Here is a 16,670-nt window from a genome sequence, read left to right as displayed (position 1 = left end):
TAACACTCCTTATATAAATATTTTAATGCCATGATACCTTCTTAGGACTGTCTCCTGAAGCACTGCTGTCTCTTGAGTGAATGTCACTCACCTCACATGTATTTTCTGGTTGTTATTCTGATCTTCAATGCCATGCAGTTCGCAGATTTCTCCTACCATGGAGGACCAGATGTCATTTTTCATGAATCGTACCATTGTAATTTCAGGGAATAGATTTTCTCCATCATTAAGGTTTTGAGAAACTGCTCCAATGGTTTCAAACATGAAACAAAAAGGAAAGCAATTACTCAGAGGGAAAAGCTAGCTGTTTCAGTACTTTGGCAATGGTCAAAAAGGTATTCACTAGGAAATGCTTCCATGAAGATTGGGAGTGATAGTACAATAAACAGGGTGTAATTACAAGAGAGAAGTAGAAAGGCACTGGACACAATACACACAGAATATTAAAAGAGGAAAGGGGGACAGTCTTTCTCCATGAACACAGGTGTGTTAGGATTGATGAGAGTCAGAAAAGCAAGCAAAGGTATCTGTGAACTACATACTCTTTAACCCAAACGAGATGTTTTCTAACTGATTTACTCCAATCTCATTCCCTCCCTGCAGACCTGGTCTGTTGAAGGATTCTTGCCTCCTGGTACACCCTGACACAGTAGAGCTGGATGAGTGCTACCTGCAGGTGTCCCTATAGCTACTCTGGAAGAACAAATGGGTGTAGCTGACATGGTGCTCATGGAGAATTATAATGTGGGTTGACAGGGAAGAGCAATGAACACTTCCCTGAGACTGAGCCAATACTCTGGTCCTCAGGGACTCTGGTGATGAGCATGTATGAATATATTTATAGCAAATTAATAATGGCAAACTTATAATGAACACAGTAAGAAGGCTTACGAGGTCCCAGACCCTAAATATTCTCTGGGCACCAAAGAAACCCCTGAAGTCAACACTCCAACGTAAAGTATTTAAAGCCATACGGCTTTAACCACAACTGAAATGAGAAGTCAATTTAACACACAAGGCTTTGTATTCATTGGGATGCCAGGATATGAACACTCCAGAGAGTATTAAATATGCATTCCCATTTCTCAGCTCACATACTGGAGTAACATTTATAAGTATGACATATTTGACCACTAAAGAATAAATTTAAAAAAATTAAGCCATCCATACCTAGTGAGGCCAGATTTCTGAAGGTTTCTATCATCACATCTCTGTAGAGTTTCCTCTGAGAAAGATCCAGCAGTGCCCACTCTTCCTGGGTAAAGTCCACAGCCACATCCTCGACAGCCACTGAGTCCTAAAACATTCCAAATTTTCTGGCTCAGCAAGGTGCCAAGTACTCCAACGTGTGTGAAAGGAAAGGTCAGACTCACGGACCTGGGAAACGGAGACTGCATGGGGGTCTGACAAAGGGTTCTGTGTTCTACTAAGGTTACTCCAGGGTTTGGCCATCAGCCTCATCCCTTCAGTATCTACTTTCACTTCATCCCTAATTGCATCCTGTCTCCTAGACTTAATACTTTAACCACAATGAAGTTAGATAAAGTTAGTTCTCCATTGCTTGACTGTAGCCAATTCCAGTCTCATTCCTCTCTATCTTTATAACAGTCAGAGCACTTAGCATAAATTGGAGACCTCTTCTAAAACGAAGCCTTATTTCTACATTTAAACCATCTTTCCCTTGTGGGGCGAGGGAATAAGTTCAGCTCCTTGCACAGGAACCAGCAGAACATTTGACAAAAAAGCAGCATAGGGTGAAAGCAAGATGAGATAATAACAACTGAAAACACTGCAGGACTGGTTGTTTTTCCTTTTGCCCCTCATCAGCCATAAAAGACCAATGGCCTGCACAAATTGGCAACCTAAGGCCCTAAACTTGCAGTATTTTATTAAAGAATGCCGGGTGATTAAGAGCTAACAGGACCACCAGCTGAAAACGGAATATTATTTTGGGGCATTATAATCTTTTACATGTCTGTCACATACTTTTCACTGCTGCTCTATTATGTAGTCTGTCCTTTCATGGAGACAGGCAATACTTTTAAAAAGGTAAACTGAGAGAGCGGGGCCAAGAAGACAGACTAGTCAGATGCTTCTGGTGATCCCTCTTACTACAAATGCAGAAACACAAGTGAAATGATTATATATATGTCAAGCTGGGAATCCTGGACATCAAAAGCAAAGGTAGGAAATCAGACTGAGCGGCAGGGGACAAAGAGACCGATCAGAAGGGACAAGGAGTTGCTGAACCTGCCTTGGCAGAAATCAGCACCCCTCAGGCACGATCACCTGGAGTGACAGCGGTGGCACAGCTGGGAGCGTTCATGATGCAGCTTCCTTGGAGACAGCAAGCCACACAGTCTACTCACATCTCCAGAACCAGAGAAGAACGGCATTCTTCGTAAAAGCTAAGTACTTGTGTTTATGTTACCATGCCTCCAGCCTCCGAGCCAGTTTCACTGGCTGTTGATTTCCCTAGACCTGAGATGGGTCCTGCTATGAACCCTGAGGCATTCTCCTGCCTTGGAGAAGGAATAAATTAACAACTGGGAAAAAGGTAATCTGTCAGCTCTACTAAGCTGGGGATCTCAGGACAGAAGCAGCTCCTGTCCAAGCACAAATGGTATGCAGACTTTGAATACGTTTCACCCCTGCATGGACCTGTGTGGGCCCATTTCAGGAGATCAGCCCCTTGTTGCTGCAACAGTGTATGTGTTTGACATCTGACTTCAATTGTTTAAGCTGTGTGCTGGAGAGGTGGGATTTTGATGTTTGACACTGCTTAACCTATTAAACAGGGTTCTCACCTACCCACGTCAGGGGCCTTAGGACTGGTGGCTCCATCTGCGTCATCTAGCCACCCATGAAGGGGTCTAAGGATAATTGATGACTCCTAATCCTTACAACAAAAATAACTAGGTGCACATCGTCTGGCTGCAGAATCCACCCACTTGTGTGCTCTAGGGAATACGGATGTGCTTTCCTCACAGACACTCAGGGGACAGTTGTCAGCCACCTGCCTTATTCAGACCATGACCCCCTGCTGCAACGAGAGACCTGTGCCTACACCAATGACTACTTCCCCTCTAAGACTGTACAACAGAGCCTGTACCAAACACTTGATGACTAACTACCTGAACGCATGAGCTGAACTGATACAAAAAAAGTGAATGAATTCGTAGGCTCGTATACCTGGTAACAGCTCTAGCCATCTGAGGACAGGTGGTTAGAGCTTTAAAGGTGCAAGTAATCAAGCCAGCTCACTCAAGCAGCCTATTTGGGCATATCAAAACAAAAGAAAGCAAGAAGCTAGGATACAATAAGGAAACTGGAAATAAATTAATACAGTAACTTATAGATGGCTCAAAGACAACAATCATTATCACATAAAGAAGCATAACATGATCGCTTCAACAAGTTCGCAAAACAAATAATCATCCCGACGAAGATGTATTCTAGAAATTACCAGATGTAGACTACAAAAGATTAATATACAGAACTCTTCAAGAGATCAAGAAAGAGATCAAGCAAAATGCAGAACAAGCCAAGGAAAACAGAGATAAAGCAGTTGAAGAAATTAAAGTCTATTCAAGAAAATAATTAAATATTTAATAGGCTGCAAGAATTCATAGTAAGACTGACTGCAGTCAGAAATTCAGAAGATTAGCAATAAAATTACAGAAGTAGACAACTCAATAGAACGACACTGTAGGAGAATCGAGGAACTCGAATGCAGAATTACTGAGATTGAAGACAAAGCACTTGGCACCAATTTACTCAGAAAAATCATGAAAGAATTTTTAAAAAAAGAACAAACCCTAAGAATCATGTGGGACTCTATCATGAGAAATAATCTTCGAGCAATTGGAGGACCAGAACAGGAAGGGATAACAGAAAATACAGAGACAATTACTGAAGATTTGCTGGCAGAAAGCTTCCTTGATATCGTGAAAGATGAGAAGATATCTATCCAAGATGCTCATCGAACCCCATATAAGGTAGATCTCAAAAGTCACCAAGACACTTTATAACAAACTTGTCAAAATCGAAGATAAAGAGAGAAATTTAAGAGTGGCTTGGGATAAAGGAAAAGCTACCTACAAAGGAGAGTCAGTAAGAATATGCTCAGACTACTCGGCAGAAACCATGTAGGTAAGAAGGCAATGGGACAACTCATAAAAAGCACTGAAGGAAATAAATTGCCAGCCAAGAATCACATATCCAACAAAACTGTCTCTCAAATATGAAGGCGAAATTAGAACATTTCCAGATAAAGAGAAGTTAAGGGAAATTGTAAAAATCAAACCAAAACTAAAACAAATACTAAAGGAAGTTTTGTGGTTAGAAAATCAGTAACATCAGACATCAAATCAAGGCCACAGGACAGGGCAACCAGATATCGACCAAGATAAAGAAACCACAAAAATTAATGAAGATTTTAAAAACTCTCAAAACACGGCAACAGTGATGTCATCACGTAAGAGATGTAAACATTAAAACTATACACACAAATTAAAAAATGTAGTCATACATCTTCAATATGGAAAGGCAGTCAAGGTGATATAGAGAAATAAAAGTGAAGTTTCAACTTAGAAAAATAGGGGTAAATATTAAGGTAATCAAAACGGAGGGTAACAATCCTACATATCAAAATAATATGCAAGAAAAGCATAAAAACTCAGCAAGAACAAAATCAACAACAAATAAGGGGAAAAGATAATCTATAAACTACTCAGCACAAAAAGTTAACTGAAAAAAAGAAACTGACGACAACACAGAAAAAAAGACATCAAAATGACAGCGCTAAACTCATATCTATCCATAATTACACTTAATGTAAGTAGACTAAATGCACCAATAAAGAGACAGAGAGCAGCAGAACGGATTAAAAAACACTATCCATCTATATACTGCTTACAAGAGACACATCTTAGACTTAAGGACACAAACTAAAACTCAAAGGACGGAAAAAATATAGTAAGCAAATATATCAAAAAAGAGCAGGAATGGCAATATTAATTTCTGACAAAATATGCTTTAAAGTTAAATCTACCACAAAGGATGATGAAGGACACTCAATAAAGCTTAAAAGGACAATATACCAAGAGGACATAACCATATTAAATATTTACTCACCCAGTGACAGGGCTTCAAGACACATAAAACAAACTCTAATAATCATTGAAAACTGAGATAGACAGCTCCATAGTAATAGTAGGAGATTTTGACACCGGTTTCAGTGAAGGACAGAACATCCAGAAAGAAGCTCAATAAAGACACGGAAGATCTAAATGTCAAAATCGACCAAAATGACCTCACAGACATACATAGAACACTCCACCCATCAGCAGCCAAGTACACTTTCTTTGCCAACACACATGGAACATTCTCTAGCATATACCACATAAAGGAGGCAGTGACAGAATCAAAAACATCAAAATCTTACGAAGCATTTTTTCTGACCATAAAGCCATTAAGTAGAAATCAATAACAGAAAAAGCAGGCAAAGAAAACAAACACTTGGAAACTGAACAACACCCTGCTCAAAAACAACTGGGTTATAGGAGAAATTAGAGATGGAATAAAGAAATTCATAGAATCCAAAGAGAATAAAACACTTTCTATCAGAACCCTTAGGACACAGCTAAAGCAGTGCTCAGGGGTCAATTTGTACCAATAAGTACACACATCCAAAATGAAAAAAAAAAAAGGGCCAAAAACAAAGAATTACCCCTAAAACTTGAACAAATAGAAAGAGCGCAACAAAAGAAGCCCTCAGGCACCAGAAGAAAACAAAAAATTAAAATTAGAGCAAAATTAATGAATTAGAGAAAAGAAAAACAATTGAAAGAGTTAAGAAGACCAAAAGCTGGCACTCTGAAAAGATTAAAAAAATTGATAAACCACTGGCCAGACTATCAAAAGAAAAACAGGAAAGGAAACAAATAACCTGAATAAGAAATGAGATGAGTAACACCACAACACACCCAACTGAAATAAAAAGAATCATATCCCATTACTGGGAAAAATTATACCCTAACAAATTTGAAAATCTAAAGGAAATGGATGAATTTTTAGAAAAAAAACCATGCACCTAAACTAACACAAACAGAGGTACAACAACTAAATAAACACATAACAAAAGAAAAGATTGAAAAGGTAATTTAGAAACTCCCAAGGAAAAAAAAAAAAAAACCCCTGGCTCTGACCTCTTGACAATAGAGATCTGCCAAACTTTCAGAGAAGACTTAACTACTACTAAAGGTATTTCAGAGCATAGAAAAGGATGTAATATTCTCAAACTCATTTGATGAAGCCAGCATATCCCTGATACCAAAACCAAGGAAAGACACCACAAAAAAAGAAAATTACACACCTCATGAACTTAGATGCAGAAATCCTCAACAAAACTCTACCCATCAAAATTCAACAACGTATCAAAAGGTAATTAACCATGACCAAGTGGGATTCATACCAGCTATGCAGGACGGTTCAACATAAAAAAACCAGTCAATGTAATCCATCATATAAATAAAACGAAAGACAACAACCATATAATATTATCAATTGATGGAGAAAAGGCATTTGACAAAGTCCAAAACAAATTCATGATAAAAGCTCTCAGCAAAACAGGAATAGAAGGAAAATTCCTCAACATAATAAGGGCATTTACAAAAAGCTAACAACCAACATATTCTAAATGGAGAGAGTCTGAAAGCATTTCTCTTGAGAATAGGAACCAGACAAGGATGCCCTTTATCACCATTCTAGCTGGAGCAATTAGGCTAGATAAAGAAATAAAGGGCGTCCAGATTGGTAAGGAAGGAGTAAAAGTATCTCTGTTTGCAGATAACATGATCTTATACACAGAAAACCCTAAAGAATCCTCAAGAAAACTACTGAAACTAATACAAGAATTTAGAAGAGTATCAGGACACAAGATAAACATTCAAAAATTAGTTGGATCTACACCAACAGAGAAAGTCAAAAAGGAAAATCATAAATCAATACCACTTACAGTAGCCCCAAAGAAGATAGAATACTCAGAAATAAATCTAACCAGAGATGTAAAAGACCTATAGAAAGAAAACTACAAGACACTACCGAGAGAAACCTAGAGGCCTACATAAGAGGAAAGACATATCTTGCTCACGAATGGGAAGACTCAACATTGCAAAAATGGCTATTCTAACAAAAGTGATCTAATCATACAATGCAATTCCCATCCAAATTCCAACAACATTTTTTAATGAGATGGAGAAACGAATCACCAACTTCATATGGAAGGGAAAGAGGCCCCAGATAAGTAAAGCATTACTGAAAAAGAAGAACAAAGTGGGAGGCCTCGGACTACCCGATTTTAGAACATATTATAGTACCACAGTAGTCAAAACAGCCTGGTACTGGTACAACAACAGACACGTAGACCAATGGAACAGAACTGAGAAATCAGACATAAATCCATTGACATATGAGTAGCTGATATTTGACAAAGGCCCAAAGTCAGTTAAATAGGGAAAAGACAATCTCTTTAACAGATGGTGCTGGCATAACTGGATATCCATCTGCAAAAAAAATGAAACACCACCCATACCTCATAACATGCACAACTAACTCAAAATATATCGAAGAACGAAATATAAAGCCAAAAACGATAAAAATCGTGGAAGAAAAAATGGAGACAACACTAGCCCTAATACATGGCATAAACAGTATAGAAAACATTACTAACAATGCACAAACTCTAGAAGAGAAACTAGACGACTGGGAGCTCCTAAAAATCAAACACCTATGCTCATTCAAAGACTTCACCAAAAGAGCAAAAAGATTACCTACAAAAAAAAAAAAAAAAAAAAAAACTGGGAGAAAGTGTTTCAGCTATGACATTTCCGATCAGTGCCTGATCTTTACAATCTAAATGACACTGCAAAAACTCAGCAACAAAAGGACAAATAACCCAATTAAAAACTGGCAAAGGATATGAACAGACACTTCACCAAAGAAGACATACAGGCAGCTAACAGATATAAGAGAAAATGCTCAGGATCATTAGCCATTAGAGAAACAGATATGAAAACTGCAATGAGATACCCCTGCACTCGGCATTAATCCAAAACCACAAAGTAATAAATGATACAGAGGTTGCAGAGAGACTGGAATACTTATGCACTGCTGGTGGGAATGTAAAATGGTACAACCACTTAGGAAATCGATTTCGCACTTCCTTAAAAAGCTAGAAAGAGAACTACCATAGGATTCAGCAATCCCACTCCTTGGAATATATCCTAGAGAGATAAGAGCCTTTACGTGAACAGATATATACACACCAATGTTCACTGCAGCACTGTTTACAACAGCAAAAAGACAGAAGCAACCAAGGCGCCCATCAATGGATGAACACATAAATAAATTACGGTATATTCACACCGTGGAATATTACATACTGATAAAGAACAAAGATGGATTCGTGAAACATTTCATAACATGGAGGAATCTGGAAGGCATTATGCTGAGTGAAATTAATAAGCTGAAGAGGACAAATATTGTATGAGACCACTATTTTAAGAACTCGAGAAATAGTTTAAACACAGAAAAAATATTCTTTGATGGTTATGGGGGGGCAGGAGAGAGGGAGGGGGTATTCCCTAATTAGATTGTACACAAGAACTACCTTAGGTGAAGGGAAAAACAAAACATCAAACAGGAGAGGTCAGCACAACTGGACTAAACCAAAAGCAAAGAAGTTTCCTGAATAAACCAAACACTTAAAAGGCCAGAGTGGCAGGGGCACAGGTCTGCGGACCATGGTTTCAGGGGACATCTAGGTCAACTGGCATAATAAAATCTATTAAGAAAAAATTCTGCATTCCACTTTGGTGACTGCGACTGGGATCTTAAATGTTAGCAAGTGGCCATCTAAAATGCATAAATTGGTCTCAACCCACATGGAGCAAAGGAGAATGAAAACACCAAAATCACAAGGTAATTATGAGCCTAAGAGACAGAAAGGGCCACATAAATCAGAGACTACATCAGCCTGAACCCAGAGGAACTAGATGGTGTCCAGCTACAACCGATGCCTGCCCTGACGGGGAACACGACAGAGAATCAATGATAGAGCAGGAGAGCAGCAGGATGCAGAACTCAAATTCTTGTAAAAAGACCAGACTTAGTGGTCTGACCGAGAATGGAAGGACTCCAGAGGTCACGGTCCTCAGACCTTCTCTTAGCTCAGGACTGGAATCACTTCCAAAGCCAGCTTTTCAGACAGGGATTAGACTGGACCATAAAACAGAAAATGATACTGGTGAGGAATGAACTTCTTGGCTCAAGTAGACACATGAGGCTATCTGGGCAGCTCTTGTCTGGAGGGGAGAAGAAAAGGCAGAGGGGGGCAGAAGCAAGGTGAATGGACACAGAGAATACAGGGTAGAAAGTAGCAATGCATTGTCTTACTAGTGGGAGAGCAACTAGCTGTAAATAGCAAGGTGTATATACATTTTTTTATGAGAAATTGACTTGATTTGAAACTTTCACTTAAAGCGCAATAAAAATAAAAGAAAAAACATAAACGGAGCTGAAGTGAGACACCGGAAACAAGAAAATGCAGATATCATCACAATTTTAAAATTTTGAGGCTTAAACCTACTGTACAGCAATTACTAGTGACCGCGCCACTCAACACACGCACAGCCTGACACCTAGACAAACACACACAAATTTTATACTGTGACAAAGAGCCCAATCACTGAACAATCAGAATGGCATTGTTTGTTGACCATGAACAAGAGGTTAAAATTCACATTTTCTAGTAAGTTCACTGAAGTACAGGCGATGTAGCTGTTGAACTGCTTCTGCATCCTAGGAAAGAGAGACTTACACACCAATCCTCTAGACGCTCCACTCCAAATTCTTCTCTCATGTGCAGCCCTGGGAATGCGCACAAGCATGACGACCTGAGCCCTGACTGCTGGCAGCCTCTGAGCTGTAGGCCGGTGTCTGTAAAACAGTATCAACCCTTTGGCTCCCACATGTAGTGAGGACACAAAAGGCTTCTACACCGCACTGCTGCTGCTGCAGTTTTACTGAACAGTCAAGCAGCTGTAGAACAGATAAGCTACGGGGTGAACTGAGCTGTCAAGGTCATCACCTAATCAATCCAGGTATGATAATATGACAACAAACTCTGATCTAGTACCACATTCCAAGCCTCCTCCACTGCTGTGGACCAGGCTACACATGTTAAAGCCATCAAAAGCCCTAACTTCCATTCCTACAATATGTTCATGATAAAATGTTGCAATTATCGAGCAACTAGGATATTTTAAGGGATTTGCAAAAAGCTTTCAGCACACCAGTTCATTTATTCCTCATGGCTCTCCTAAGCAGATACTGCTTCCGACAGGCTACAGTCAAGAAAAGTTACAACGTATTAATCACATGCTCAGTGTCGCCCAAATGATATGCTGCAGAGCCAGAGTCACAATGCAGGCCTAGGTGTGTGAGACTAGTATCCTCCCTGACACCTCCCTTTCTGTTCCTATACCTACGGTGCACTTCTTATTCTAGGCGTCAATCCTCAATTACACGGGTGATCTTGAGCCTACTGGGTAACAGTGAGCGGAAAGAAAGGAAACATCCTATTCCTTTCAGACAACCTGTACCTCCTTCTCCTGGCAGACCCCTGTGTTTCAGGCATTACTGCTTCCCTTCAGGCCCTTATATTTGGCTCTTTCATTTATTAAAAATAATTTATGTAATACTGACACAGAGCCTACTTCAAATGGGCACTGAACAAAACAAAAATATCTAGATGCACATGGATCATAACTTTTTGGCGTGTGGGCAGTTACTAAATGAAATATAATGCTAAGTTCGGGTCATGCAACTAGTTAATAGTTAAGTGCTTGACTGCAAGCCGAAAGGCTGGCAGTTCAAAGCCAAGCAGAGGTTCCTCAGAGGACAAGCCTGGCTATCTGCAAGCCTGGCAACAACAAGAACAAGATCTCAAATAGTGGTAAGTTTTATGAAAAATGCACCACAATCAGGGAATAGGCAGAAACACAAGTGTATTTTTTAGTGAGTTAGTGCAGGCTGAAGCAAAACAATCATTTTAGAAAGCACTAGCTACCAAAAACCTGGCTGCTTCAGGACAAAAAAAACCGCACTTTCAGTTCTAAAGACCTGGAAGAACTCTGTGATGATTTTGCAAACACTCGTATAGATTTCTGAGGTTCATCGACTTCAACACCTTCCAGCAGAGAGGCACAGGAGTCAAACAGCACCACTGCCCTTCATGGCTGGGAAAGGGAAGATGCACTGGTTATTCACAAAATGAAACAGTCGTTAGCAAAGGGTAAACACATACGCTGGGGCACTGGAAGAATAAAAGCAGCATGGATAAACACTATCAAGAAAGTAAAAGAAAACAGACAATAGCAATTATACAAAACACAAATGAAGACTGTCAGGTTTTGGTCTGATATGAAAAGAGCCTGGAAGTCATGACTCCAATCTCAAGAAAAAACAGCTGAACATACTGAACTCATAGTATTCAGGTCACAGGGCAAATGACTGTCCCCAGCCCTGGAGGGACCCATACGCCAATCATTCCAGAGCAGCAGCCCAAGAGCAAAAACCATTGCTAGGATCAGTACCATGCTTGGTGTGCACAAGCTTCAGGGATAGCTATGCCAGGGGACCCACCTTAGGGAGACCCACACAGTTTGTGAGTTTTACCACCATGTATCCTACAACCTCCACAGTGTGAAGATCAGAGAAAAACTCCCTTGTCCTGCTAGTGGGGACCAGTAGAAAAGCAGCCATTCTGAAACTCGCTCAGAGCATTCTGTTCTGCTTCACAAGGCCTGCTCTCAAGGGAAACTGTTTTACCGGAGTCTAACAGACCTGGAGCGGTGACATACCCAACCTCAGCCCCATCAGGGCTTCCTGTCTCACCACAGTGGGGGAGATGGAAGGAGAGAAGCACAAGTGAGTCACTGCCCAGGGCCCAGGTTCACCATAAGACTGAGGCCTGATTACTGGAAAGCAGAGTACTGACAGTGCTGACGATGCAAGTAGCAGTATTAGGGTATTCAGAGTGGGCTTCACTGAGAAGAACGATCTGAGCTAAGACTTGAAAGGTGTGAAGGAATGCCCTAAGAGATAGGTGAGAAGACACTGTTCCCGGAGGAGGAATGCCAGAGCACAGGACAGCAGGTGGGAGTGTGCCTGGTATGTTTTAGGGAGACCTGAACCCCAGCATGCCCTGAGCAGACTGAGATGCAGGAGAGTGACAGTAGCTTGGAAAGAGGATGGTAACCAGGAGACATATGATCTGGGGGATGTGCTGGCTTCTGAAAAGATCCAGCTTCCCACTTGAGTGACACGCAGAACAATTTTATGCCTCTGATCAGAGATGGAAAATAATACGACAGCTCTTAAACAGTTTAAAGAAGCTGTGTGTAGGGGCAAATATAAAAGCTGGGAGATATAATAGAAGGTTATGGCCATAATCAGACAAGAAGTGATGAAACTAGGCATATACAAAGATGTATATCAAAGAACGTACTTAGTGAAAATGTCAACACTTTTCCAGTAACAGAAGGTAAAAAACAAGGATACCTATTATTCCATTCCTAGTCAATGTTATCCTAGAGGTTGTAGCCCATACGTACCCAAAAAGAAAATGGAAGAAAATAGGTAAAGAAGTAACACTGTTAAAGATTAAAAAAGCTCCCAATGTGTATTTTTAAGTTAAATAAGTGTATATGTAGAACCCCTAAAGATGATACAGATGATTCACAGCTGAGAGTATTCAGATTAAAAAATAAATATGAAGTTAAGATTCATTTTAAATATTTCATTTATATGCTACTACTGACCATTTGCGAAATTAGTTTTTAAAAGATAACATATTTTTAGTAAGGATAAAATGCACCAAAAACAAGTGTAATTAACAAGAGATCCTAATAAGGAAAACTATAAAATATTATTAACGGACATCTAAACAGACTGACTCATAGCGACCCTATAGGACAGAGTAGAACTGCCCCATAGAGTTAAGCACTGGGTTTTCTGTGTTAAACAGACTGAAATAAATGAAAAAGTAGTGCATCCTCTTAGAAAACTGTTCTCCACAAACAGATTATTTCCAATGCACTTCAATAAAATTCCAACCAATTTTTTTTGAAAGTCACAAAAATTTCTTCAAACATGTATATGTAACTGCAAATGTTCAGAAATAGCCAAGATATTCTAAGAAATAGGAAAAAATGGGCTTCTCCAAACACGTATATAAAATTGTATTCACACATACTAATTTCACAAATGAAGCTATAATATATTAGACAGTATAGTATCATAGGAATACATAATCAACCAACAGAAAAAAAATAAATGGTCCCAGAAAAGGCCCATCCATCTCTATGGAAAGTTGATTCATGACACAGCTAGCACTGCAGGGCAGTGACAGAAAGCAGTCATACTTTAATACGTGGGGAAGAGTCAACTACTCGGAGTCTCTGCGTTGGGTAAACGATTTAAGCGCTCATACAAAGTAAAAGGTTGGAGGTTGAAGGCGAGGTACAGGCAAGCTGGAATAAAGGTCTCATGATTTACTTCCAAAAAATCAGCCACTGAAAATCCTGTGGAGTGCAATTCTACGCTGAAACATATGGGGCCACCATAAGCTGGAAACAAGTAGAAGGCAAAAGGTTTATCTTTTTATCAAATAATTCTCTAATTGGAATAGTCTATTCAGAATTGACTCAATGGCAATGGGATTCCTATGTACTCCACACGCAAAAATAGATTCCACGTCGGTCACTTTAGTTACGAGAATGGAAAATTTTAATACCTTCAGAAGTTATAAGCAAATGATCTTATGACGTTAGAATAGAGAAACAAATTTTAAATAAGAAGATTAAGACATAAGGGAAAAGACTGGCCAAATTCCAACATATTAAAATTCATAATTCATCAAAGGGCAACAAAATGAGTGAGAAGTTACACAAGAGTGGAAAATTTTCCGAAGTTTAGAGAGAAGCCCTAAAAACTCACAGAGGTATAAATGAACAACAAGAAAATACGCCCAGCCTTTTCAATAATGGAGTAGATTAAGGGACTTGAACAATGAAATCAAAGCCAGATACGGTTTTAGACACTGATTACAAGATTAAAAATTACTTCATTAGATAAGAACATGGAACGAGTAAGATATACATGTATACTTTATGGGACAGAAAATTTGTAAAATGCATCAGTTCTTTAAGTAAAGTAGAACTTGGCTATGATTTACAGTAGTCCTGGTGGTGCAGTGTTTAAGAGCTCAGCCGCTAACCAAAACTTCAAAGTTGGAATCCACCAGCTGCTCTCTGGAAACCCTATAGGGTAGCTCTACTCTGTCTTATAGGGTCACTATGAGTTGGAATCGACTCAACAGCAACAAGTTTTTATGATCTATAACTCAATGATTTCCCCTTCACTGCAGAGTGACTGCATTTGGAGTCTGGAAAGAGAATGAAGCAATATTCAAAAGAGCAAAAGTTACACCTGGACCACTCAAATCCTGTAAACCCTACCATGGATAGATAAATTCTGGCCCATCATATGAATGCAAGCGTACATAGCAACTTGGGGAGAAGAGAGCTAGAGACAACAACATGTACGAAACTCAAAAGCATTCTGACGAAACCAAGTCATGGAAGAACCCAGACATGGTTATAATTAAATTACAAAGCCCTTTATCACCGCTCTTATTCAACATTGTGCTGGAGGTTCTAGCGAGAGCAATTAGGCAAGACAAAGAAATAAAGGACATCTGGATTGGCAAGAAGAAATAAAATTATCTCTATTTGCAGACGACATGATCTTATACACAGAAAGCCCTAAGGAATCTGCAAAAAAACTACTGAAACTAATAGAAGAGCTCAGCAGACTATCAGGTTACAAGGTAAACATACAAAAATCAGTTGGATTCCTCTACATCAACAAAAAGAACTTCAATGAGGAAATCACCAAATCAACACCATTCAGTGCTCCCAAGAAGATAAAATAGTTAGGAATAAATCTTACCGAAGATGCAAAAGGCCTATACAAAGAAACCTACAAGGTACTCCTGCAAGAAACCAAAAAGTACCAACACAAGTGGAAAAACATACCTTGCTCACGGATAGGAAGACTTAACATCGTAAAAACGTCTATATTACCAGAAGCTGTCTATATACACAATGCAATAATGATCCAAACTCCAACGACATTTTTTAATGTGATGGAGAAACAAATAACCAACTTCATATGGAAGGGAAAGAAACCCCAGTAGGCGAAGCATTGCTGAAAAAGAAGAACAAAGTGGGAGGCCTCACTCTACCTGATTTTAGAACCTATTATACAGGCCCAGGACAAGAACCATTCCCGAAGTCAACTGGTCAGACATGGATTGGACTGAACAAGGGGTTGGAGAGAGATGCTGATAAGGAGTGAGCCACTTGCATCAGGTGGACACTTGAGACTATGCTGGCATCTCCTGTCTGTAGGGGAGATGAGAGGGTAGAGGGGGTTAGAAGCCGACAAAATGGTCACGAAAAGAGAGACTGGAATGAGGGAGCGGGCTGCCTCATTGGGGGTAGAGTAATTGGGAGTATGCAGTAAGGTGTATATAAGTTTTTACGTGAGAGACTGACTTGATTTGTAAACTTTCACGTAAAGCACAACAAACATTCTTTAAAAAAAAAAAAGTATTTCTCCGTGTTTCAAAAGTTCATATCCATTAAATTGAAAAATTATCTTAATAGACTGGTTGAAACCTAGGAAGATAAGGGTAAAATTCAAGGTAACCACAAAAGAAGTCAACAAACCTACTCATCAAAATAAAGAAGAAAAACATAAAGTCTCAATCTGAACAAAATCTACAAAAACAAAAGAAACGAGGAGGCGGGGCCAAGATGGCGGACTAGGTGGACCCTACCGCGGATCCCTCTTGCAACAAAGACTCGGAAAAACAAGTGAATCGATCACATACATAACAATCTACGAACTCTGAACAACAAACACAGATTTAGAGACAGAGAACGAACAAATACGGGGAGGCAGCGATTGTTTTCAGAGCCTGGAGCCAGCGTACCAGTCAGGTGACCTTCGGAGCCCGATTCCGGGCAGAGCCCAGGGGGGCAGATGGCACAGACAAGGGGCCCAGCCCTAGCCCCCGAACTCATTCCAGGAGGGGGCCCAGCTGGTTCGCGCGAGCCGCGTGGCGGCGCAGCCGGTGGGAGAAGTCCCCAGGAGGCAGCGACTGGTCTTGGAGCAGGGAGAGCAGCGTCCCAGCCAGGGAGCCATCCCGCCGGGATTTTGGCAGGCGCGGGCGTGGCGTGAGCGCGGGGAGCAGCTACACCCCCCTGAATTGACCCCGGGGGGGGAGCCCAGCCGGTTCGCACAGGCGGCGCAGTGGCGTAGCCGGTGGGAGAATTCCCCGGAGGCAGTGACTGGTCTTGGAGCGGGGAGAGCAGCGACCCAGCCGGGGAGCCGTCCCGCCGGGATTTTGGCGGGAGCAGGCGTGCCGTGAATGCGGAAATCAGCTCCATCCCCCTGATTTGACCCCGGGGGGGTCCCAGCTGGTTGGTGGGGGTGGCGCGCGATGCGGCTGGCGGGACGGGGAGTCCCCGGGAGGCAGC

The 16,670-nt window shown here is 40.6% G+C and overlaps 1 protein-coding gene across 6 annotated transcripts in view; it reads right to left on the bottom strand.

Moving 5' to 3' along the window:
* The window catches only part of LOC100674189 (zinc finger protein 91-like), a 51,645-nt gene that overhangs the window by 9,438 nt on the left and 25,537 nt on the right, over positions 1-16,670 (bottom strand). For 5 of the 6 annotated variants that reach the window (XM_064279431.1, XM_023539712.2, XM_064279433.1 and 2 more), the window contains 2 exons: positions 1,171-1,297; positions 92-242 (listed from right to left, as the gene is read on the bottom strand). In XM_064279431.1, coding sequence (XP_064135501.1) covers positions 92-242; positions 1,171-1,297 — 278 coding nt within the window. Of the gene's footprint in view, positions 1-91; positions 243-1,170; positions 1,298-16,670 lie in introns of those variants that run through there. The other variant, XM_023539713.2, reaches the window with a different exon arrangement.

Source organism: Loxodonta africana, chromosome 2 (genome assembly GCF_030014295.1).
Source record: "Loxodonta africana isolate mLoxAfr1 chromosome 2, mLoxAfr1.hap2, whole genome shotgun sequence".
Taxonomy (NCBI): domain Eukaryota; kingdom Metazoa; phylum Chordata; class Mammalia; order Proboscidea; family Elephantidae; genus Loxodonta; species Loxodonta africana.
This window is presented reverse-complemented; position numbering and strand designations above follow the sequence as displayed.